The 25,870-nt window shown below is 52.9% G+C and overlaps 1 protein-coding gene across 4 annotated transcripts; it reads right to left on the bottom strand.

Moving 5' to 3' along the window:
- Window positions 1-1,814: 1,814 nt before the first annotated feature.
- CATSPERG (cation channel sperm associated auxiliary subunit gamma) lies at window positions 1,815-24,450 on the bottom strand. Of its 4 annotated transcripts, none has more exons than XM_081273207.1 (29): window positions 23,705-23,830; window positions 22,898-23,578; window positions 22,757-22,810; window positions 18,194-18,338; window positions 17,958-18,084; window positions 17,737-17,809; window positions 16,800-16,955; window positions 14,637-14,808; window positions 12,924-13,061; window positions 12,535-12,594; window positions 12,229-12,351; window positions 11,488-11,538; window positions 11,262-11,391; window positions 10,535-10,646; window positions 9,420-9,578; window positions 9,230-9,339; window positions 8,209-8,422; window positions 7,641-7,703; window positions 7,341-7,539; window positions 7,122-7,240; window positions 6,860-6,940; window positions 6,708-6,764; window positions 4,396-4,552; window positions 4,101-4,164; window positions 3,912-4,007; window positions 3,584-3,673; window positions 2,502-2,594; window positions 2,310-2,409; window positions 1,815-2,221 (listed from the first exon to the last, which is right to left on the bottom strand). In XM_081273207.1, the coding sequence occupies exons 2-29, from the start codon at window positions 23,153-23,155 to the stop codon at window positions 1,943-1,945; spliced, it is 3,480 nt and encodes a 1,159-aa protein (XP_081129333.1). In that variant the 5' UTR covers window positions 23,156-23,578; window positions 23,705-23,830; the 3' UTR covers window positions 1,815-1,942. The 4 variants fall into 4 exon arrangements, with proteins under 4 accessions (XP_081129333.1, XP_081129332.1, XP_081129335.1 ...); XM_081273206.1 differs by having other exon boundaries at window positions 17,958-18,087; XM_081273209.1 differs by lacking the exons at window positions 22,898-23,578; window positions 23,705-23,830 and adding an exon at window positions 24,324-24,450 and having other exon boundaries at window positions 17,958-18,087.
- Between the last annotated feature and the right edge of the window lie 1,420 nt (window positions 24,451-25,870).

Raw genomic sequence — 25,870 nt, forward strand, 5'->3', positions numbered from 1 at the left:
AATTGTGGCATTTAAAGCCTTTTAAACAAAGAGCCCAATGTGGTGGTGCACGCCTGTAATCCCAGGGGCTCAGGAGAACGAGGTAAGAGGATCACAAGTTTAAGGCCAGCCTCAGCAACTTAGCAAGACTCCAGTCTCAAAATAAAAGGGCTGGGGATGTAGATTAGTGGCAAAGCATCCCTGGGTTCAATCCCCAGTATCAAAAAACAAAAAATAAAATCCAGGGGATGGACTGCATTGAGACTATTGGCTAGACAGGGGATGGAGTACGGAAGCCACTTCCCTTTTTTCAGGTCCAGTCTCCTCTGTCCCTTCCTGAAAGCACAGTTTCCTTCTAACTGCCCTCCCCCACGCATGAGCAAAAGTGGGATCTGATTGGCTTAACCCAATCATTGCCTCCATCCCTTTGGTAGTGTGATTGGTAGGGTGGTGCTCTGTGACCCAACTTCATCCACTCAGAGTGGCTGACAGGACTCTGTATGACAATGTTGGATCCCAGGCCCTTCTTTCTCTGGACAAGAGGATGTACAGCCTTAGATGATGAGGATGGTTGTCTTGAGGTCAGAGCACACTCAGAAGAGAGCAGCAGAACAGGATAATCTACCGAGAAATGACACCAGGATCCTGCAGACATTGAGATCTGTATCTGTAGCTTCTGTTGGGCATGGTGTCATACACCTGTAATCTCAGTGACTGGGGAGGGAGGCTGAGACAGGAGGATTACAAATTCAAGATCAGGTCAAATTTGAGGTCAGACCTTGTCTCAAAATTAAATAAAACGGGCTAGGGGTGTAGCTCAGTGATAGAGTGCCCCTGGGTTCAATCCCTAGTACCAAAAAAAGCTGGTAGGGGTGGGAGGAGCCCATGAATTACCATCTCCATGTAGAACATCTGAGTGAAATTTTTACTACTGCAACTAAAATTAAAATCCTAACCTCAGATGTTGGTGTTCAAAATATTTAATCAATCAGAACAGATTACAGGCCACAGCTATGAGCCTCAACCATGGAGGACCATGCCGGGTAACAGGGAGGCCTGAGACACTCTGGGTACAAGTGACAGCAGAGGGAGGCAGCTGACCTGATGGCAGGTCACTCATCACTTATTCATTCATCTCCTCTGGCCTTCACGCCTCCATCTGAGTCATAAAGGTCATGATTGCCCCTGAGGAACCCTGACCTGTTTTCCTAGAATAGTTTTCCAGCACATTTCAAATAAACGAAATCACTGGAGGGGTGTGTGAAGTTTTACAACCGGATCCCAACTTCAGCACCAGAAATGTGCCTGACATCTTGGATGTTCACTTGAGATAAATCAGGTATATTCTGGCTTGGATGAAAGCCACTTCTGTCCTGATCACTCTACAAGCTCCCTCCCTCTGACCCGCTGAGTCTCACTGCTGTTCTTAAACATGCTTCTTTCAGTGGGTCCCCAATACATTTCATCCTGTACAATTCTGGATCTGTGTCTCATGGCACAATTCACTTATGGTAGCTGATTCTTTTGTCGTGGATTTTCCTGGAATAGGATAGGCAAACAGAGAAGCAGCTATTTGCTAATTGGCAACAGATAGATTTAGATTTTTTCTTTTTTTCTTTTTTTTTTTCTTGAGACAGGGTCTCCCCTAAATTGCCGAGACTGGCTTCATACTCATGATCCTCCTATCTCTGCCTCCTGAGTAGCTGGGATTACAGGTGTGCACCACCATGCCCAGCGCTGGATTTTGATATTTTAGCAATCTGAGCAGCTATACTGGAACAAATCAACTGAATATGAACCCCTGTGAGGACTCATGGATGGTCCTGAAATGAGGATTTATTTGAGTCTAAAAAGAAGTAAACATTCAAGCAAAACTGAAACAAAAGCAGGGGCAGGTGACAGGCTGCATTTCTAAAGAGAGAGCTAAAGGAGGCGAGGGTTGGGGCAGGTAGTAGACTCAGGTCTATGGTTTCTTTTTCTCGGCTGGCTCCAAATCAGCCTTGTGCTTTTGATCTTGGACCTTGAAGTCATCTACGGAGGGGACCTGGGAGAGAGGCCCAAAACTTGACTGAGATGATACGCTAAAGGCTCTGGAAGAGGTGGCGTAGGTGTAGTAGGATTCCGAGGCGATGATGTTATTGATCCTCCAGCGGAGATGGTTGCAGGCGTTCACCGCGTAGGGCCATAGGAGGCAGAAGAGGATGTAGAGGATCACCATGCCCACAAGCACGCTGGCCGACACCTGTAGGCCACACAGCAGATTTGGATGTGCAGCCTGGGGACTGGACCCCCTGTCCAACCAGCAGGACAGCTCCCAGATCACCACTCACAATGACAATGAAGAGGGCCCGCTTAGCACTGAGTGGGAGCCCATGGATGTGCAGCAAGAAGATGAGCTGGTAGTTGCAGTAGGTGCTGTTGTCCACACCTCTGGTGGAAGATGGAATCCAAGACTCAGGAAGTAATCAAGCACCCTACAGGATACTCTCAACCCCCATCTGAACCACACATGGCGGGCTCACCTGTTACTCACTAGCACCTTGAAGAAGAATTCAGGGGCGATGATGCCTTGGGGGGTCATGTCATAGCATGGGGAGTTCTCCAAACACAGCCACCTGGGAGCCCAAAGTAAAGCACTTGTGCTGCCAACCATGGGTGCCAAGCCCTGATTCCTTCCTACACCCCACAGGGGGCTGGGTGAGCATGCTTGGTGCAGCCTTCTCTCATCGATTCCTTTATCCATCCATCCAGGGAAGCTGCCCAACACCCGCCATGCTGCGGGCTGCTAATTTATTCACTCATCTCCTGCGGCCTTCACGCCTCCATCTGCTCTTTCTTTTACCATGCATTCATCTATCATTCCGTGCTATCTCCTCATTCACCCCTTGCTGCCTTCATTCCTTTATCCACAAGTATGTCTTGAACACTTACTAGTTACAAAGTCCCACCTTTTTTCACTTATTCTCTCCCTGATTCAGTAAATAAGCTGAACCCTGAGGAGGTGCAACCCGATTGATTCGCTTGTTCATTCTTTGCAATTCATTTACTCCTAGCAGCATTTTCTGCATTTCATTGCCTCTAAAGTAGTTATTGACCTCTATATGCTAATTTGTTCCCTCATTGTTCGATTCATTCATTAACACCTCCCTTTAACTGTCAATAAATGCCTACATGAATTATTCATGTGTTCATTCTTTCATTCAGAAAATACTATGTCAAGTCTATATTCAGGATGTGATCCTGTAAAAGGAGATAGACCCCACAGGAGACAGTGGCAGCTCAAGGGGGTTAAGGATGGGGTGGGGAGGCATAGGCAGGTGACCAGTTGTGGGGAGTTAGTGGGGGCCAAGAAGAGGCGACTGTCCCAAACTGAAACAGTGTGAGAAGTCCTCCTCCTTGAAAGGGCATCTGATCTGAGAACTGAAGAAAGAACAGGAGGACCCAGCATTCCAGAGGGTCCCGCTCTACAAGGTCAGTGTCCCCCACCTCCCTTGAGGAACACAAAGGCAGTCCCCTGGCTGCAGGCTCTAGCAGCCTCTCAGAGGCATAAGGGATGGCACGCCTGATGGGCAGGTTCCGGGTCAAGGAGGCGTTGCACACTCACTCGATGCCGGATCTCTCATAAGACATGATGTAGAAGGCCATATCGTGGGTGGTCTCTGAGGTCTTTGTGGTCCAGATTCTGCTACCTGTTCTGTGCAGGAAGGTGTAATTTTAGCTTGGACGGAGCATGGCCTCTGTCAGTGCAGACGCCAACCCTGTGCTCGGGGGCGGGACCTGGGTGGGGCTTAGCGGCTATTTAGGCGTGGTTTGGGGTGTGGGCGTGATTTGAAGGGAAGAGTGGGTGGGGTTTAAGGCAAGGGTGAATCCTGCTTGGCTCCAGGGCTGCAGGGGCAGGACGACTGATTGTGGGCGAGCCCCAGAGGGATTACTTGTCCAGGGGGCTGTTGTAGCGGTAGACTTCCTCCTCGTTGTAGTCTACCATACTGTCCAGCGAGGGCCCGCCTCCCACAACCTTCAGCACGTAGCTGCCGAGAGCAGAGGAGAAAGCACCAGCTTGGGGTTCTGGGTACTGCATCCCCCCCCCCCCGCCCGTCCCCGCAGGCCGGTCTCACTTTTACCTTCCCTTAAAACTGCCAGAGTCTCCCGTAACCAAATCTTGAATCAAGAAGAAGGGGTAGAACACTGTGGAGTCAGAGGGGTTGGGACCAGGAAGAGAAGGAATTAGCTTGGTCCGAGGAGTGGATGGAGGAGTGAGAGGAGCAGTAGGAGAGACAAAGGGGGAGGAGGGTCAGCGCAGAGGAAGGGGGTGGGTTGGTGGATGGTGGGGAGGGGAGCCGGAGGGAGGGAGGGAGGGCAGGGCGGAGCTGTGGAGCTAGCGGGCAGTGAACTATGGAAAGAAGGGACCAGACACACTGTCACGGTAGAGAAAGCAGGGCATCTCAGGGTCCTCGTGCATGCAGTCGAAGTAGTGTTTGTTCTGCTGGCGCATATACTTCAGAGTGTAGGTGATGTCGAAGGCCAGGCGCTTGCCTGGGGGACAGCCGATAAACACTGGCACCATCAGGTTGCCCTGAGCGGAAGAGAAACCTCGTGCTGGGGACAGCCAGACTGGGTGGGGCAGGGAGCACAGCATCCCTTCGATTCACACCACCACTCTGCCTGGCTCACTCCACAGTGACGTTCCTTATTATTATTGAAACAATCCTCCCCTTTTTTGGGGGGTTATGGGGTATTGAACCCAGGGGTGCCTAACCACTGAGCCACATCTCCAACCCCCCCCCCCTTTTTTTTAAATTTTGAGACAGGTTCTCGCTAAATTGATTAGGGTCTTGCTAAATTGCTGAGGCTGGCCTGGAACGTGCGATCCTCCCGCCTCAAACTCCCGAATGGCTGGGATTACAGGCCTGACCACCACGTCCCAGGAAACAATAGTTTTAATGACTTATGTAGCTCTTCCTACGAAGAAGCCCCTCAGTGATGCTCTAAGAGCTTTACATGATCAAAGTCCCTTAAGCCTCACACAGCCCTGCATTGTAGACTTTGAATAATCCTGTTTTAGAGATGGCAAAAGTGAGGCATAGAAAAGTCAACCAATTTATCTATTACCTAAATAAGCGCAGCTGTTAAGTGGTAGAATTGGAATTAGAACAGAGTGATCCAGAAACCTTTAGCATATGATGTGGAAAACAATTGACACCTAACACCCATGGAGTGTCAAACTTTTAGTCACATATTATAGGTCTGAACTTGAGTTTGAATTCTCCAATTACAAACCTGCAGAAGAGTCATTAAATGAGGGAAGTAGAGTCTATGATGGGGGTCAGGGTCAGGGAACACCAATGACACTGTCTTCAGAATGAAGAGTCCTTGGGCCGGAGGGTATAGGAGTTTCACCCAATTGTCAAAGGGACCCAGTTATCCAGGGACTGTGGCCTCAGCTTGACAGTGGCTGGGAAGAGGGGCTGGTGGCCATAGAGTGAGCATTTTCCATTCCAGGCCTGGGCCAAAGACTTTACACATATAAGCTCACTCACTCTGGGAGGCCTAATGGGCGTCTGAGACTCAATGTGTCCAGAACACATCTTGGTAAATTGCACCTCCATCCCTTCCAGTAGTTCAGGCTGAAAGCCTTGGCCTCATCCTCTCTTTCACACCTACATCCAGTCCATGAAAACATCCTGCTGTTTCTTGCCTTCAAATAGATCCAGAGACTTAGGGATGTAGCTTAGTGGTACAGCACATGCTTAGGACACATGAGACCCCAGGTTCCATCCCAACATCACAACAAAGAAAAAAAAATTTAAAAAATCCAGAACCCACCCTTTGTTTCCTCCAAATCTTCAACTCCTTTACCCCCATCCTTATTTTGTTCAACCTGGTCTCCCTGCTTCTGTTTTCCCCTCCTCGATCTGTCCCTTACATGACAAGCAACCTGATGGATCCTGTGAACACCTGAGTCCCTCATCTGCTCAGAGTCCCCACCCCTGTGGAGCCAACTCATCCCCCAGGGCCCAGACAATTGGACCTCCATTCTGCTGTGACCTCTTCTTTCTCCATCTTCCCTTTGTTCCCCCGGATTCAGCCACACTTTCTCCTTTAGTTTAACACATGAAATCTCATGTAACCCAAGGAGCCTGGGGATATTATAATTGGACTTTTTACTTCTGGGGACATTGCAAGTCAGAAGGGAGGAGCCCCAGCATCTGTCTGCTGGTGAATGGATCAGGGAAGTTGGGGAGAATAAGAACTCTGGGTCAGCTCCCTCCTCTACAGCCTCCTGAGTTACTCAGAATAGATGTCTGCACCTCTCTGAGCCTTAGGTTTTGCCTGTGTACAAAGGGGATACTGCTTGTGCAAACTAGTGAAGAACCAAGAATCCAAAGGAGTCAACACAGAACACGTGAGTGGGCAGAAGTAGAGGCATGTGTGAAAGAAAGGCCAAGCCGCTGCTGCCTTTGTGCCAACTTGAAAAAAGAAGCCCTGCCTCTGGGACACTTTATTTCTCTTTGCAGAAAAGAATCTGAAAGGACACACGCCTTTTACTTTCTGAAACGTGGATGAGGAAAGGAGGGCATGGTGAGTGTGTGAACGATGAAAACCAGTGAGAAAGGGTGGAGCTACAAACGCATTCATGGATTCTAGGACCAGCACTGGGATCAGCCCTGTTGAGACCCATACAGCCCCTTCTCTCCCACCACAGGGCCCAGTACCCCAAGCTCCAATACTTGCAAGCGGGGCCCAAGGTGTGTGTCCTGGAAGCAGAATCCTGAAGCACCCACCACCTGTGGGTAGGAGCCGGCGATGATGGTGGTACCCATGGGCCCTGTCATTCCCCTCATCCCACGTCCCCTCTCTCCCTTCCGATCTTGGACCGCACCTTGACCATCATGGAAGTCATCATGAGGTGATGTCCACTAATGCCCTGGTCATAGCAAAGGCTTTTATCCCTGAGAGTAACCTGGAATGATGGGAAAGGAACAGGCAGAAATAAAGAATAGACAGGCCTGCCCAAGATCCAGAGACGGTTCTAATAGGACAACGACAACGGGGCATCATTTCCCACGGGGGGGGGGGGGAACTAGCGCCGCCCCATTAACTTGGCGTCCACCTTCGTACCAAGGCTCCTCGCCAGGGCTCACCAAGAATAGGACCGAGTTGCGTTTAACGAGAACCTTCTGCTTAACCAAGGATTCCATGCAGCTGGGGTCAGCCAGCACCACGCCCACCGACACTTTGCTCTGCACCTTGAAGGCGCTGCCTGCCAGGGACAGAAGGAGGAGTTCAGGCCGGCACCTCCCGAAGAAGCACACTCAGGCAGCCCTCGCCCTGCCCCTCGGCCTTCACTTTGGCTTACACACCGACATCAGTGCCCATCTCGAAGGAGTGACCCCGAGCGGTCAGGAAGATGGAGAAGTGGTATTCGCCGCCCTTGTCCAGGAAAATGCGCTCGGGCAGCCCGTAGTGGGACTTGAGGTCATAGATCTTTTCATAACTACCCATGTCGATGTGCACGCCACCCGTGCTCAGCCAGTTGCTCGCCAGGTAAAAGTAGTAATCCTGGCGGACAAGATGAGCCCCGCGAAATCAGCGTCAGCGAGGGGGTCTGGTCAGGGGTGTCTGTGCGCTGCCCCCTCCCACTCCCAACCCTCTCCACTTACCTCGTCCTGTTTCTTGTTTTTCCACCAGCGCCAGGTGGGATCGTGCACCGGGTCCGCGTAAGGCTGCAGGGACCGCGGCACACCGTGAAGGGGTGGGAACAGAGACAGTCCCTAGCCCAGTGGCAGCGGCAAACTTCTTCCCAGTCCCGGTTCCATCCCATAGCAGAAGATATGCACCCCTGGTCCCAAATCTGGCTTTCCATTCAACTTCCACACTTCCCAAACCACTCTGCGAGGACCTGCTACGGACCGCCCCGCCTCCGGGCCGCCCCGCCTCCGGGCCGCCCCGCCCCCGGGCCGCCCCGCCCCCGGGACGCCCCGCCTCCGGGCCGCCCCGCCTCCGGGCCGCCCCGCCTCCGGGCCGCCCCGCCTCCGGGCCGCCCCGCCTCCGGGCCGCCCCGCCTCCGGGCCGCCCCGCCTCCGGGCCGCCCCGCCTCCGGGCCGCCCCGCCTCCGGGCCGCCCCATCCTTGGACCTCAGACACCTATCCGACTGCGCTCCGTTGTACAGGCCCCGCCTCTAGGCCGGTTCCCCTGGGTGAGGTCTCAGTGCCCTGTTGAGGCGCCCACCTTGTGGTACTTGGAGTGCAACCGGAGCAGGTAGTAGACGAGACCTTGATAGACCGCGAGGGAATTCTCGCTGTGGAAGCCCGAGGGATTCAGGACCATCGGGGGCCGAGCCAGGTAGCGCTCCTGGCGCGTGTAGGCCTGCGGGTTCGGCAGGTTCCCCAGGCGCATCACCTCGAATGGGCATAAGTTGCTGAAGGAGAGCGTCGGATGACTCCTGGGCATCAGGGTGGGGGGACAGCTGACTCTTCCACTCTCAGCGTCCCAGGAGCCTCCCCAGATCTAATCTAGCCCCGACCTTCTCCTCGGCTTCAGTTCCTCTCACCCAGAGGCCTCCGGACCCTTGGCTGTCCCTTCAACGCTCAGACCAAAGCCCCCTCCCCTCTACGGTTCTCTGTGGTTAGTTCCACTTGTCTGATAGCAGACCTTCTGTTTACTGCACTCCCATTGCCTCCTGAGCCCCGCCCACATAGCCCTACCCCACCCCCACTCCCACCTCCAGCCGCCTCGTTCCCCTGACCCACCCTCTGCAGGTGACTAGAAGGATCATTAGGAAACGTGGTAAAATCTGGCTCTGCATCCCACCGTTGAGTCCCATCCATGGCTCCCCAAGACCCTCAAGATGAAGTTCCTAAGAACACCAGGCTCCCCTTGTCCCCGCCCCTCCCACCACCCCATATCCCTACTGTGCTCTTTCTGGCCAGGACTTTATCTGGGTTCTTGAACACCCAAACCTCTTTCCTCCTCAGGCCTTTGATGGTTGTCTCCCCCGGCCCCATGGAGCACCCTGCTCCACCTGTCACCTGGCTAATTCCTCCTCAGCCTTCAGGTCACACAGCCCATGCATCTCCTTCTGAAGCCTTCCTGGGTGCACCTCCCCCGAGGCTGGGTCCTGCTCCTCCTTTGAGCTTCCAGGTATCTGTACCACACTCCCCCATCGCAGCCCAGGGTCATCACTGGGATGGCTTCAGTCCCACCCCGGGATGTGCGCGCTCAGCCCGCGGTGTGGTCCAGGCCTTCTCACCCATCCTGCACTGTGTGGATCTGCTTGTGCTGCTCGTACATCAGCAGCTTCTCCACGGGCACCAGCCTCTTGACCAGGTGGTCCTGCTTGCCGTGTGTAAGGTATACCAGCTGCGGAGACAAGGTGGTCAAGCAGACTGGCCTCAGCCCCCCTGTACCCCCCTGCACCCCCACAAAAGGCCTGCTGGCACCTGGTACAGCTTGTTCTCTTCATAGAAGAGGGTGACCATGGTCTCCTTGGAGGCATACAAGGAGGACTGCTTCATCACCTGCAGGCTGACGTGGATGTCCCAGCCGTGGGATGGGAAGATCCTGTACAGGTGGTAGGTGCCCTCCAGGAGGTACCAGATCTGAGGGTCCAGCAGCGAGGTGTGTGTGCAGGCCACAGGGACCTCCTGCCCTATCTCTCCCTCTGGCCAGTGTGTGAGGAGTAAGGCCTGGAGCTCACCTCCAGGTGACAGGGACCAGAGGAGCCCACAGTACCTTCTCTGTAGTGCCATCTCTCTATTTTTGGAGGCCAAGCCCCTGTGTGCAGCCCACCCCCCTGCCATGACCCCGTTTTTCACTGTTTCGGCCTACTTGAGTTACTTTTACTTGCAGCTGAAGCATTCCTAACACGTACGCCCCTTAAAGACAGGGTTCCTGCCTTCTCACTCTTGGCAGCTTCCAGGGTCTCACCAGTCCCTGGACCTCAGTTTCCCATTTCTACACTGATGGACGCTGCTCTCCACACATCTGATTCCAGACCTCCCCTTCCTGAGCTTCGGCTGGGGGATCCCCTCCATGAAACCCTCCCTGGTACGCACACCAGATGAGGTCAGGCTCTCTGGTGCTATTTCCCCCCTGACCACTGTCACTGTCTGGGAACAGGCCTGAGTTGTCACTGTCTGGGAACAGGCCTGTATTCCCCAGTGAACAGTGATCCTCTGAGGACAGGGCCCAGGGCTGACCTGGTCACCATTGTGTCCCTAACACTAGTCAGTTAAGTGCTTAATATTTATGGAACGAACAACTACACCGTGGAATGAAAGTGGCCTCCCCTGGAAATGAGATCATTGCGCGGGTCTTTCACTCTTCTGTGTGACTTTAGAAGATTCCTAGTCTAAGTTCCAGGGGTCTAAGGCTAGAGATGTGACTCAGCGGGGGAGCCCTTGCCAACCCCCAGTACCCCAAACACCAACGTGTGTATAAGTTCTAGGATTCCCAGTTATAAATGGAGCTTCTCCTGTCCTTCCTGAGGTTCCCCGAGGGCCGAGGGTTTGGGGGTGGGCAGAGAGGGAGCAGAGAGAGGGGCAAAGCAGCCCACCTCTTCAGTCTCCGTGACAATAGCTACATCCCCTCGGAATGAATTGACCATGTACTTGATGGATGACTCTTTGGGGAAGTCCGCCAGGTAGATGAAGTTTTCTGCGTTGTAGCTGCAGGGGATAGACATGGGGAACTCAGGGCACCGTGACAGCTGGGTGTCCTGGATACCTGCTTCCCCTGTTCCACGTCTGATACAACATAGGCCCCACGGACTCCATTTCTCCACTAGTCTTATGAACAAGTAAAAAGGGAGCCTGGAATTCTAACTTCTGTCCCTACCTCATATCCCCCAAGGTAACCTTCTGCCCTCAAAATCTCCATCTCCCAATCTCCTCGGGGTGGGTAGATGGGAAGAGTTCTAAAGTGTCCCCAGAAAATAATTTTCTATTGCTCACATACATTGGGTCCTTCCATAAGATTTCATTTTAAAAAAGGGCTCCCAGGGCTGGGGTTGTAGCTCAGAGACAAAGTGCTTGGCTAGCAGGCATCAGACACCTTGACCACACACACACACACACACACACACACACACACACACAGAGCTCCGCCCAGCCTACCCCCGGCTATCCCATCCCTGTTTTCCCCATCCCCATCCTGATCATGTCTGCATTTGGCCTCCTTTGAAGGCTTGGTGACTTCAGAAAGAGCCCTCCCCTTAGTGAGGCTGAGCAGGGAGGGCATCTGGGCCACACGGGGGTGACGGGGGAGGGGGTAAGGGGGCCTACCTCTGCAGAAGGAAGTTGCCCCAGATGAACAGCAGGTTGTTGTACAAGTTAAAGGACAAGCCCTTGGGGATCATGGGAGTGTTAGTGTAAGACTCTGTCCCGAGGATCATCAGGAACTCTAAGCCCCGTGCTGAGCAAAGCAGAGAAAGAGGACAACGTGGAGTGGGGTAGCCGGGGCCCCTCTGGCCACCCCTCCCTAGAAGTCACCCCTGCTTTCCCCTCCTACCATCAGGGATGAACAGTGGTACGGTATAGTGGATGGATATCTCCTCAGTGACTATAGGTGGGGAAAATACAGTAAAATCTGAGAGGCCAAGCTTTCAAAACCTGAAGTGAAGCAAACCATCAACTTCCCAACTCCTCAGAAAATCCTTCCCATTGGCTTCCCACTTGGGCCTGAATTTCTTAACCTGAACTATAAAAGGGTCCTGCCTCTGAAAGGATACAGTTCTGTTAGGGTGCAGGGCTTGTGGGTGGGATTTTGCAGTGCACAGCCTGTACAACTATATTTGGTAGCCCTGTTCTTACTGCCAGTAAAATCAAATCTTTTTTTTTTTTTCCATACTGGGGATTGAACCCAGGGGTTCTTAACCACTGAGTCACATCCCCAGTCCTTTTTTACATTTTATTTAGAGACAGGGTCTTGCTAAGTTGCTGAGGCTGGTTTTGACCTTGCAATCCTCCGGCCTCAGCCTCCCGAACTGCTGGGAGCAAGAGGCCTTTCCAGATCTGGCTTCTGCTTACCTCTCCAGTCTGGGTCCCTGTCTGCTCCCCTATTCCAGCCACACTGGCTTCCTCTGAGTGTCTGCAGCCCACTCAGTCTCTACTCTACTCTCCACTGCAGACTTATCTAGCAACACTGCCCTTCTGTGTGTGGGGGCATTCGATCCCTCGGGAGGGGCATGCAATTCACAATCTGGGCTCCAGATCCTCGCCACCCCTCTCCCCCAGCCCATCACCCTGGTACTCAGGTCGTAGCTGGCCAGCTGGTGATATTTCTGATCTGAAAAGTCATACTGGGTCTCCACCAGCATCATCAGAATGTTCTGCCCCGGGATGAAGATGGCCCAGGTTATGGAGCATCTGTCAACTGGGAGGAGAGGGGAGGGTCCCACTGGGGCAGCTCCATTTCTGAGATGCCATGTCCCTCCACATAACGCTCCACCTATCCCCAAGACATTGCCTGTCCTTTCCGTGATCCCTCCTCCCCTTCCTTCCTCTCCCACAGCTTCAGGCCCTGCCCTCCTGCCACTGGCCCAACAGAGATGAATACCTAATATCCTTTTGCATATGGTCTGATTCCTGGGCAGCAACTCAAAAGACACCAGGCCATCTGTGGAGGAAGGTCAGGGCCACACACAGGCCCTTCTGGTTCCACCAGCTCCACCTGGCACCTCACCAAACCAAGTCCCCCTGCTGTCTCCACTGCTTCTGCCCCCTACCCTTGGATTCCAGGGAGCAGGCCTCACTCTCTGGCCCTCACAAGTGGTCTATCAGAATATGGCTCCATCAGGTCGAGCAAGCGTGCGCACACACACACACACATACACATACACACACACAGCCTGGAACCCGTCTTGAGGGCACACAGTGAGTAATAAGGGCCTGAGGTGAGAGGGCCCCGGGGAGGTCTCTCGGGCTTCCAGAGGCCCTCAGCCTTACCTGTGATGGTCCCGAAGTGGAGATAGCCCTCATGCTTGCCAGTGGTCAGGGCTATGACGTGGTCAGAGCCATTGCTACTGAAATACACGGGGCACAGCCTCTTGATACACTCGCTGGCCAGGACACGAACCCATTTGCCTAGGGGTACAAGCATGAGGTCTCAGGCCCAGGCGGCTGTACCTGGTGCCTAGGACCCCCATCCTCATTCTGCTGGTCTGGTGAGACCTGTCCTCTCTGGCTGGGATACCTGTTCAGTGTGGTGTTGGGGGCCCTTGGCAGTGGACCAGTTGTCTTTGAGAAAACTTCCCTTGCTTGTCCTCTCTCCATCAAGTCCAGATTGAGGAGACCTCTCTCTTGGACTGTCCTGGCTAGAGCAATTGGTTCTGAACTGGGTATGTGACCAAGAGACTATTCCACCTTGTAACCAAGAGATGTTCTTCCCTGGGGTCACTGAGGAACATAAAAGTAGACAACTGGTAGGATCACCATGGCCTCCACAAGAAGAGACTGGCTGGCAGTAACAAGCCCCTGGATCCAACTGTTTGTGAAACCAACCAACCATCAGCTATGTAAGCCAATACACACCCATTTTCTTTGGCTTAAGGTCTCTCGGGCTTCCAGAGACCCCCAGCCTTACCTGTGATGGTCCCGAAGTGGAGATAGCCCTCATTCTTGCCAGTGGTCAGGGCTATTACGTGGTCAGAACCATTGCTACTGAAATTTTAATTTGGTTCCTCCCACTGTCAAAGGACCCTAAGAACTGGGTGCAGTGGTGTACACCTGTAATCCCAGGGCCTCAGGTGGCTGAGTCAGGAGGATTACAATATAGAGGCCAGCCTCAGCAACTTAATGAGATCCTAACTCTGAATCAAAAAATGAAAAGAGCCAAGAATGTAGGTTGGTAGTTAAGTACTCCTGGCTTCAATCCCTGGTGCAGAAAAAAAAAAAAAAGGACCCTAAGCCAGGCATAGTGGCACCTTGGGAGGCTGGGAAATGAGTTCAAAGCCAGCCTCAGCAATAGGGAGACCCTAAGCAACTCAGTGAGACCCTGTCTCTAAATAAAATACAAAATAGGGCTGGGGGTGTGGCTCAGTGGTTGAGTGCCCCTGGGTTCAATCCCCAATACCCCCCAAAAAGGCCCCTAAAAAAGGAAAAAAAAGATGTGGGGAGCACGTATTAACCAGCGTGATACACATTACAGTGCCTTTTTCTATAATGTCATAATTGACACCTCTCTTTTGGTTGTGGGGGGACTAAAAAACTGGGGAGCTTTAGTATTCTCTAAAAGATGAGGCTGAACCAAAAGTCCCCTCCCTCTGCTCGGTCTCCCCCTGGCCCTGCTCTGCAGCCTCTGGCTCCCACGCCCTCCTCGCCCCCACCTTTCTGTCTGTCTTTCCTGCGTATCTCTAGATACGTCTTCCTGCCACTCTGCTCAGGGCACACGTGGCTCTTGGGCTCCCTCTCCCGCCCTCTCCTCCCGCAGTGGCTCACAATTCTCAGGAAGGTCTGCATGTCACGTGGTGAAGTAGGGGACCGTCCTGCAGGCTGGTGATGATTCAACATAGTGATGGGGCCCTCCCCCACCCACCCATGGAAATCTCAGTCCCAGGTGTCCCCATGGATGACCTCACTGTCCCTCCCTGCAGCTCTAATGGTGGGTCCCCTGGCCAGAGGTGCCAAGGACCCGGGTGTGGCCGCTGCCCGGTCCCTCACCGCTGCTGTGGCTGCTGTCGTACAGGGTGGCGTAGGTGCCTGTGTAGTAGTAGACCAGCTGGTTCTGCCGAATGAAGAGCGTGCTCTCCGTGGAGATGGCGTCGTAGATTGTGGCTGAGAAGTCAGCCTGGGGACAGTAGAAGGAGCCTACCCAACAGCTGTCAATGCTCAACTGCAGGGGAGCAGAGGCTGGGGTGAGCAGGTGACCTTGGCCTCAGCCCCATGTCCTGCTTGGGGGTAGTTATTGCTCTGTTTGGTATGGACAAAAGCAGCCACCCAGGGTGCTCTCCCTGCTCAGCCTGCAGCCGCGCCTTAGTGACAAATGTCTCCAACGTGGGCCAGAAAGCAGAGGTCAGAGACCTGAGCCAGTGTGCATGTCAAGTGCCCTGGAGTGCAGCATGCTCAAGGGCACTCAGTGTCCCTGCGCCCCTCACTGCAGTCAGCGCTGTGTCTACGTGGATATAAAGCATCCAGGCTCACACCTCCGTCTACCCAGAACACACGTGGCTGTAGGTCAACACTACCTGATCCAGTGGCCAATTACTAATGACAATGTTTTCTGGAAGAAATACTTAGACATTTCCTTTGTGAAACTGGATGCTCATTGCACTTCCCTGTTCTCCCACATCCATGTACAAAAGGAAAGCTGAGGCTCAGCTGAACTGTCTTGTTTGAGCGAAGCTTGAGGGTTCTGACTCATTTAATTTTTTTTTGGGGGGGGGACCAGAAATTGAACCTAGGGGCACTGAACCACTGAGCCACCTCCCCAGCCCTTTTTTGTATTTTACCTAGAGACAGGGTCTCACTGAGTTGCTTAGGGCCTCACTAATTTGCTGAGGCTGGCTTTGAACTTGTGATCCTGCTACCTCAGCCTCCGGACCTGTTGGGATTGCAGGTGTGCACCATGGCACCCGGCTCTGACTCATTTAATAAGCACTTTGTTGGGTCCCCTGCCTCGGGGAAGCAGGCTGATGCCTGAGCCCCGGGGATGGAGCTTGAGGGATGTAGGAAAAGATCTTTCCCACTGGATGTGGTCCTGGGAAGACAGGGCCCCTCAGCCTTCAATGCCAGAGGGTAGAACTATTTTGAGCAAGAAGTCAAGACAGAGGAATCAGGTCCAAGAGATAGAGAAACCCAGGCTGGGTGGTGACATTGTTAAAAATCCTGGGTCAGGCTGAGCCAGAAGTCCGGAATTTCCTTTTTAATATTTTTTTTCTTTATTTACTTATTTTAGTTGTAGTTGGACACAATAACTTTATTTATTTATTTTTATATGGTGCTGAGGATCGAACTCAGGGCCTCGCAGGTGCTAGGCAAGCACTCTACCGCTGAGCCACAATCCCAGCCCTCCCGAATTCTTTAATTATATGAACTTACAAATCTCCTTCTCTATCTTTTATTTTGAGGCAGGATCTCACAGTGTTGCTCAGGCTAAGCTCAAATTCCTGGGCTCAAGCGACCCTCCTGCCTCTGCGTGGGTGGGACTCCAGGTGCAGGCCCATGCCCAGCCTCCTCTCCACTTTTGGCAGGTGGTTATTTCCATTTTCCCGCTCTCTTTGGTAATTGGGTTTGGCAGGCAAGTGGCATCCAGCCTCCTCGGGCTGGACGTGATGCTGTCACTGATGGAATGGGATTCTGCTTACGTGAACCACGGGATCCATTTTTCTGCATGAACCAACCTGGTGTAGCTCAGCAGGTGGCCGTTACTCACTCATCCAGACATGTTTCTGCCACTAAACCCAAGAACCTGACTTCAGATGCTTCTTCCCCATCCTGGGACAATGCAGGCTGTGACTCCTAATTTGAACCCTCAGGGCCACTATGTCAATTCTGAATTTTCCTGAGTGTAGAAGGCACTAGGGCACATAGATGCCACTCATGATGGATGCTATTAACTTACCTTCACAATGATTTTATAAAATAAAAATAAATATAAATATTTTTTCCCATTTTACAGATGGGAATCTGAAGCCTGGGTTGCCCAAAGGTTAGTGAGAAAGTGGCAGGACTAGAATTTCAACTGGTCGCCTGGCTGCAGTTGCTATCTGGTAGGGACTGGTGTCTTTGGGGTCCTGTTCTGCAGGCCCAGGCCCCCTCATTCAGGGGCTGAGGCCCAGCTCCTTTCAAGAGACCCCAGCCCACTGTCCCCGCTGTACCACTCACTTCCACAAGAGAGAATTCCCTGAAGTTGGTGCTGGTCATGAGGAGGGCCTTCTCGTTGGGAATGCCACCCAGGATTAGCACAGGTGACTGGTCCACATTGTACCACAGGGGTCTCGATGAGACATTCACAAAGTATCTGGGCTTTATATCAAAGAGCTGCCAGGGAAGGACAGGAGGGATACTCAGAACTCCTGCCCCATGGCTCTGACGAATTCAGGGAAAAGCCAAAGTCCTTGCCCTGACCACATGGCCCCCACCATTTGCCCCACCACCTCCCTGACCTTATTCCCCACCACTCCCCCCCCCACTCTCTTCCTGCCCATCGGCCTCCTCCGTGCTTCTCAAATATACCAGACACATTGCCACCTCAGGGCCTTTGCACAGGCTATTCCCCCTGTATGAGTTGACCTTGCACCAGTATCCATGTGACCCCTCTCCTCGCCTCCTCCAAGTCTCTACTCAAATGTCAACCTTCTCAATGAGGCCTTCTTTCATCGGTCTATTAAACATGGCACTCTCGTCCCAGATAGACCCATTCCCCTCAGCCTGTTTTGTTTCCCTCCAGAGCGGTTTACCATCTTTTAATCTTCAATGGAATGGAGGTGTCATGCTGTTTGGTGTCACAGTGACATTCAGGCAGTGCATGCTGAGTGATTCAGATGGAGCAGCAGGCAGGCTCAGTTTTAAATCTCCTTCTGTGTGTACATGCTGAGAGGGCAAATGGTCCCCTCCCTTCTAAACCTCACGTTGAAGTGAGTGTGTGAGAGCACCCCCCAGGCTCCCCACGAAGATGTAAGGCTCTGGTGCACTTAGAGAACCCTGCTCCAGGCCTGGTGTGAGTCCTCTTGTTTGGGAGGAAGCAGGGCGCCTGGCCATGGCCCACTTCGGTTGCTGAAACCCAAGCTTTCTACCTTTCCTGCTGTCGCAGGGCCCTCACCTCATCTCCCACTGTGAACTGGATTCTGTTGTCTGCCCCCATCTTCAGGAAGCCATTGATGTTCACGTGGAACCTAGCATCAGGTGCAGGGCAGGAGGAGGGCTGGTTCAGAACTCACCCAACAGCTCACAGCCACCTTCCCTGGCTCCTTGGGGATGGGGATTAGGGATTCCCCCCAGAATGTTCCTCCCCATCACCACCCAGGCCTGGGGCAGAGGCACCTTTTACTGGGAATGATGGGCCCCAGGCCGTTGCTGCTGACATCCACGCGCATGACCACACTGCCGTTCTTGATGGGCATGGGCGTGTACCAGCTCATGACACACACCTCCGTCGCCATGCATGGTTCTGCTGGCACAAGTGGGCAGAGGTACTGGCATCTCCCAGGATGTCCCTCCAGGCCCCAGAACATCCTGGGAGCGCCCTGCCACTCCCTCCCCCAGGCCAGGGGGCCCACCTTTGCTGCGGAAGGGGGCCGCCTCCATCTGGATCTGCAGCTGCTCTATCTTCCAGCGGTAGAAGTTGACGGGGGCCTGGAAGGTGACCAGCACTAGGGGCTTCAGCCCCATCAGGTGGCCACTGCGGACCAGGTCCTCGGAGTGCTGAGGGAGAGATGGCCCCATAGGCAGATCCTTAAGACAGTTTCTGGGCCCTCGGGTCCCCCCTGCCTCAAGCCCCCTTTAGTGGCCCGTATTCCTGGGCAGGGTGTGGAGGGCAGGCTCTGCACCATGGGAAGGTCAGCAAACAGGGCTGGAGGTCTTCCTGGAGGAGGTGGGTGGGGACAGAAGGTGCATGAGGAGTGCCTGGGGAGGGCAGCGGGCAAGGCAAAGAGGAATGAGCATGGCAGAGGGATTCCCAGCAGCCTCCCCTGACCTCAGGGCACCCAGCCCCCATGAGGGGACTGCCACCTTCCCTTAGGCCCCTGCTTACTGCTCTGGGAGAGCACAGCCAGGCACTGGGCCCGGGGTCTGAAGGTAAGCATTGGCAGGGCCATTGGAAAGGGACTGAGGAATGGGGTGAGGTGCATCTGGGGACAATCTCCCAGATGTGCCAGGATCCTGGCTGTACTGAGGGCCAGATGAGGCTTTGAGGGTGGGTGGCATGAGGGACAGAGAAGTGTAGGTGTGAGCAACAGCCGTGTGCCCAGCAGCTCCCAGACAGAAGGCCTCCCTTGGGCTGGGGAGGAAGACAAGGGGGAAGGACTTAACGGTGTGACCACCATTGCCAGGAACTTCATCCTGAGGGAGCCTTAGCCGGGGACCTTTGAACCTGCCCTACACCTGCACCTGCACCTGGCCCTGCCTCAAGGTTCCCAGGCACAGGGGAGCAGGTGCTGTGGGGCAGGGACCCCCTCCCTGTCAGGGCAACTGGCTACCACCCTGGTCCTGTCTTCCCTCTTCTGCGTGGACAGGGCAACAGCCCCTCCCCGTCTCTCCTCTTCCACCTGAGCCAGGAAGCCCGGTCAGATCACACCCTCTTCCGCTCAGAGCCTTCTGTTTTCGTAATTTTTACTTTTTGGTGTTGGGGATTGAAACCAGAGCACTTAACCACCGAGCCACATCCCCTGTCCTTATGTTTTATTGAGAGGCAGGGTCTCCCTAAGTTGCTTAGGGCCTCACTATGTTGATAAGGCCTGGAACCTGTGATCCTCCCGCCTTAGCCTCCCGAGAGCTGGGATTACAGGGGTGTGCCACTGGGCCTGGCTTGCTCAGAGCCTTCTTGAGGCCCCATGTCACTCAGAGTCAAAGCCATATCTTCACCATGGCCCAAGAGACTTTATTTATTTCTCTACAAAATTATTTTATGTACTTGACTCAAGAATCGCTCTCCTGGTGGACTGAATCCGCAAGAAAAGCGTGACCATTTTGTTGACCATTTGCCATGGTTTAAATGTGTTCCCTAAAGGTTCACGTGCTCAAAGCCTGGCCCTCATTGTGGTGATGGTGGAAGGTGCTGGAACCAGTGTGAGGTGATGGGGTCACTGTGGGTCCTAACGCTAGTCTCCCAGAGTTAGTTCTCAAGAGTGAGTTGTTACAACGCAGGTTCCCCCACGTGCTTGGCCTTTTCTCCACATAGCAGTTTCCATTCCCTCTTTTCTGCCATGTTGTGACACAGAGAAGGGGACCCTCACCAAAGGCTGAACAGATGGTGCCAGCTGATCTTGGAAGTGAGCTAAATAATAAAGAAGCCTCTTTTCTCTATAAATACCCAACTTCAGGTATTTTGATATAGTAACAGAAAATAGATCAATATACCATTGTATCATCTCTAACAAAAAGAGGGGCTCATTCATAGTAGGTGTTGAATGAACAGAAAGAGGTATTATTTCCTCACTCTTGTAGCTAAGGAGAAAAGATTCGTAGGGTAAAACACTTAGTAACAAGTTGCTAACATTCACTGAACCTTACTATAAACCAGGTACTGTGCTAAGAGTATACGTTTGATCATATTAAGAAGTGGGCTTGGGATATAGCTTAGTTGGTAGAGTGATTGCCTCCCATGCACAAGGCCCTGGGTTCAATCCCCAGCACCACAAGAAAAAAAAAAAAAAGAAGTGGGTATGATTATTAACATTACATTATTAAGGATGAGGAAATTTTGATGCAGAGAGGTTAAATAACTTGACTCAGATCACACAGCTGTTATGTGACTTGAACCCAGGCAGCCTGGCTCCAGAGCCCAAACAATGAACATGCTGTATTTTCTGCCAAACTTTTTCAAGTAAACCCTAGTTGATTACAGACTCAAACCCATATGTACTGGCTAGAGTTGTAGCTCAGTGGTAGGGCTCTTGTTTAGCATGTGTGAGGCACTGGGTTCCATCCCCCACACCACATAAAAATAAAACTTATTACAAAATTACAATAATAAGACTTTGTGGTACTGGCATATGAATAACATATAAACAATCAAATAAAATTAAGTCCAAAAATAAGCTCCTTCATTTATTGCCAATTTATTTATTTATTTATTTATTAGTTATAGGTGGACATAATCTCTTTATTTTTATATTGATGTGGTGCTGAGGATCAAACCAAGTGCCTCACGCATGCTAGGCGAGCTGTTTACCTCTGAGCCTCAATCCCAGCCCCGCCAAATGATTTTTAACAAGGGTGCCAAGACAGTTCAATAGGGAGAGAATCTTTTCACCCAATGGTGGGATAATTGGATATTTAAATGTAAAAGCTGGACTTCTGCCTCACACCTTATACAGAATTAACTCAAAATGGATCAAAGACCTAAATGTAAGAGCCAAAACTAAAAATCTCTTAGAAGAAAACATAGGAAAAAGTCTTTATGACCATTGGTTAGGCAAACCCTTATGATACCATAAATGCAAACCACAGAAGAAAACTCAAATTGGCTGGGCTGGTGGCTCATGCCTGTAATCCCAACAGCTCGGGAGGCTGAGGCAGGAGGATCTAAGTTCAAAGCCAGCCTTCCTAATTTAACGAGGCCCTGAGCAACTCAGCAAGACCCTGTCTCTAAATAAGAATCAAAAAAGGAATAGGGAGGTAGCTCAGTGGTTAAGCGCCCCTGAGTTCAATCCCCAGTGCTGAAAACAAAACAAAACAAAAAACAACTTTTACAGCTCAATAATTTTTAAAAAAAATTTTAAATGGGCACATGGAACACCTGTAATCCCATAATCCTAGCTATCCAGGAGGATGAGGCAGGAGGATGGCAAGTATGAGGCTATCCTGGGCAATTTGGAGAGACCCTATCTCAAAATTAGATTAGAAAAAGGACTGAGATGTTGATGTAGATCTGTTCATCTGGTAGGTCCTGGGTTCAAACCCTAGTATTAAAAAATACAAAAAATAAGGCATGTGGCCCATGCCTGTAATCCCAGCAGCACAGGAAGCTGAGGCAGTAGGATCAAAAGTTTGAGGCCTGCCTCAGGAATAAAAAAGGATAGGGAATATAGCTGAGTGGTAAAAGCACCCAGGGTTCAATCCCTGAACCAAACCAAACCAAACCAAAAACAAATGACCTGAATAGAGGGGGGCGGGCTGGGGCTGTAGCTCAGTGGCAGAGCACTTGCCTAGCATGTGAGAAGCACTGGGTTTGATCCTTAGCACCACATAAAAATAAAGGTATAATGTCCAACTACAACTACAAAAAAAAAAAAAAAAAAAAAAACTTAAGACCTTTCTCCAAAAAGATAAGCAATCAGCCAAGTACATGAACAGATGTTCAACATCATTAGTTATAAGGAAGAGGCAAATCAAAACCATAACATTCTACCTCACTTTTTAAATTATTGATTTATTTTTTAGGTGTAGATGGACACAACACAATGCTAGGGGAGCGCTCTACTGCTGAGCCACAATCCCAGCCCAAATTCTACTTCACTTTTAAGCACATGATATGTCCTTAGAAGGACACTGGGAACTGTACCTACATAATCTTCTTGAATCCTAAGTCCCAGGATTGCATGACATTATCATTATTAAAATGTTAAAATGGGGGCTGGGGTTGTGGCTCAGTGGTAGAGTGCTCACCTAGCACTCATGAGGCACTGGGTTCAAACCTCAGCACCACATAAAGATATAATAAAGATATTATGTCCACCTACAACTAAAAAATAAATATTAAAAAAATGTTAGGGGCCGGGGTTGTGGCTCAGCGGCAGAGAGCTTGTCTAGCATGTGCAAGGCCCTGGGTTCGATCCTCAGCACCACATAAAAATAAATAAAATAAAGGTATTGTGTCCAAGTACACCTAAAAAATAAATATTAAAAAAAATGTTAAAATGATGAGAGCCTGACATGGTAGCACACACCTGTAATCCCAGTGACTCAGGAGGCTGAGGAAGTTGGATCCCAAGTTTGAGGCCAGCCCCAGCAATTTAGCAAAACCCTGTCTCAAAATTAAAAAATAAAAAGGGCTACGGACACGGCTCAGTAGCTAAGAGCCCCTGGGTTCAATCTCCAATACCAAAAAAAAAAAAAAAAAAAGTTAGGGATGAGGAAATTGAGGCTGACAAAATCATCCAACTCCCACTACACTCACTCACCTGTCCATGGCAGGAGTAGTTGATTTTCAGGTAGTAAGGAAAGCCCAGGTATCTCTGCAAGGAGAGGTAGGTGACATGTGCAGAGCCAAGTGGAGCACTGGTTCAGGACCTCTCTGGTTCACTGGATCCTGGATCCCTCACCTCGCGCCGGTCGATGGGTGAGTCCACCAACATGTTGAACACACCGCGCACTGTGTCCACCGGCTCTTGATGAACGAATTGGTCACTCTCCAAGTTCTCACCCACCCTCTGGAACTTGTTCAAGACAACATGCCAAGTGCACTCGTGGAAATCGTAGATGACTGCCCACAGCCTCCACGGTCCCAGTAGCACCGCGAGCAGTGCCCACAGCACCCGTAGGACTCGGACTCTTAGCCACACAGGGCTGGCAGGGGACATGATTTGGCAGCGCACATGTAGCTAGAATCTGGAGAACACGGGGATCAATACCCCCGCGAAAGACAGCACTTTGGGATTGACCTCGATGACCTCACCCTGCTGCTACTGCTCCAGCACTTTGCTTGGACCCAGCCCCTGGCTCGGACCCGGGTCTTGCTCAGGGCCCCACCTCTGCTCTTACTCTTGGCTCCGCCCCTGCTCTTGCAGCTAGCTTCCCTCTGGCTCTTACTCTTGCATCTGCCCCTGCTCCAGCTCACGGCTCCCTCCGGGCTTCTGCTTCCGGATCCCTCCCGGCTCCTGCTTCTGGATCCCTGCGGACTCTTGCTCCTGGATCCCTCCCAGCACTTGCTCCAGGATCCCTGCGGGCTCTTGCTCCTGGCTCTCTCCCAGCACTTGCTCCACGATCCCTGCCGGCTCTTGCTCCTGGCTCCCTCCCGACTCCTGCACCTGGCTCCCTCGCGGCTCCAGCTCCTGCTCCTGTCTCCCTCCCAGCTCTTGCTCCAAGATCCCTGCCGGCTCTTGCTCCTGGCTCCCTCCCGACTCCTGCACCTGGCTCCCTCCCGGCTCCAGCTCCTGCTCCTGTCTCCCTCCCAGCTCTTGCTCCAAGATCCCTGCCGGCTCTTGCTCCAGGATCCCTGCCGTCTCTTGCTCCTCACTCCCTCCAGGCACTTGCTCTGGGATCCCTCCCGCCTCTTCCTCCTGGCTCCCTCCCAGCACTTGCTCCAGGATCCCTCCCGGTTCTTGCTCCTGACCCTAGCCCCGCTCTTGCTCCTGGCCCTAGCCCCGCTCTTGCTGCAGGTCCCAGCCCTGCTCTTGCTCCTGACCCCAACTCGGGTCTTACTCCGGGTCCCAGCCCTACTCTTGCTCCTGGTCACGACACTACTAGAGCACCTCTTTTCGTCCTGCCTCCTCATCTCTCCCTGTAACTTTGCTCGGCCCTTGCTTCTTGCTCGGCCTGTTAGTATTCTGACCCGGCTCTTCACCAAGTCTCGGTTTCTGTTCCTCGCTTTGACCAAACACCCCCTGTTTTCTCCTGTTCTGCTGCAATCTGTGATCACACTCTTGTTCCTGCATCTGGCTCTGCCATCATTTCTTGTCCGCCCCCCAACCTTCTTTTCGTGCCTTCCCTTTCTCCTCGCTCGGGCGCTGCTCGGGCACCGGGACCTACCCTTAGTCCCGCCTCTCTCCGGGTCCTTCTCTCGGGCCTTCACCACGCCGCGCCCTTTCCCCTGTCCCCGACCCTGTTTCTGTCCTAGGGCTTGCTCCTCACTTGGCTTCTTATCCTTGCACCGACCCAGTTCTTCGACCCGCTGCTTTTCGACCCTCCCTTTCCCCTGGTCTTTGGCGAGCTGTTCTTCCCGCGCCTGCTCCTCGCCCCGCCCTGTCCTCTTGCCCCGCCCCCTTTCTGCACCCCGCTCCCTATCCTCGCCACGCCACGCCCCGTTAGAGACCCGCTCCTCCCCTCCCAGTCTCTTGTCCCAGCTTACTTTCTCCTCGCCTCGCCCCTTCTCGTTAGAGACCCTTACTTCACCCTGGGATTTCTCCTCGCCGTGGGATCTTTGCTCGCCACCCGCCTTACTCTCGTCCCGGGATCTCTCCTCGCCACGGGCCTTCCTCTGGCCCCGGAATCTCCCCTCAGGACGGGTCTTCCCCCGGGATCTCTCCTCGCCACCCGCCTTCCCCTCACCCTGACATCTCTCCTCGCCACGGGATTTCTCGCCACGGGCCTTCCCCTGGGCCCGGGATCTGTCCTCGCCCCAGGATCTGTGCTCGCCTCGGGATCTGTCCTCGCCCGGGGATCTGTTCTCGCCTGGGGACCTGTCCTCGCCTGGGGATCTCTCCTTGCTCCGGGATCTGTCCTCGCCCCTGGATCTCAGCGCGCCGCGGGCCTTCCCCTCGCCGCGAGACCTCTTCTCGACCTGCTCCCTCTCGTTCCACGCCAGCTCTGACTTCTCAATCCTCACCTTCCCGAGCCGCGACTCCTTCACCCCGCACCGTTTCCCTCCCGCCTTTTCCATGCCCCTAACACCTACCAGCTCTATGCCCCGCCTCTTCTAGCCCCGCCCCCATTCATCGCCCTGCTTCTTCCCTTAACCACGCCCTGCTCTTCGCCCCGCCTTTTCTCCTCCTCTCTCCTGCCTCTCGCTCTCCCTCCTCTGCCCGGTCCCCGCCTTCCCCTGCCTTTCCCCGCCTTACCGCCCCCTCCCCTCCCCTCCCCTCCCCTCCCCTCCCGTTTTTAGCCCCTCCCCACCCCCCGCATCCCCCCCCACCGGGATGGCACCGCCCTCTTCTCCCCGTCCCTCGGTACCAGTCACCTGGTTAAAACCGGTCAACCGTTGCTTGGCAGCACCTGTCCCGCCCCGGTTTGCCCGATCTCAAAATGGCCGCCCGCACTTCCACAACCAACTTCCGCCTTTCCTGAGACGAGTCTGCGTGACGCCCCTGTCACCACGGTAACGCGCATTCCTAGCCGACGCTAGGGCTTGTGGGCGGGGCTCAAGCGCCCGGGGAAAAGAGTGCGTGGCCTATGGAGGGCCTACGGAGGGCCGCTGGAAATGAGATTGCGCTAGGAATGCCTTCAGATAGCTCCCAGAGACTGTTCTGGTACCAGTCTGAATGCATGTCCTTCAGCTAAAAAATTCTACCTCTGAAAAAAAAAATCTGACCTCCTAGGGATCTTGTGGGAATGAATTAAACTGCTAATTAACATTGTCT

The sequence above is a fragment of the Spermophilus citellus genome, assembly GCF_964194105.1.
Source record: "Spermophilus citellus genome assembly, chromosome: 18".
In the NCBI taxonomy this organism is placed as follows: Eukaryota; Metazoa; Chordata; class Mammalia; order Rodentia; family Sciuridae; genus Spermophilus; species Spermophilus citellus.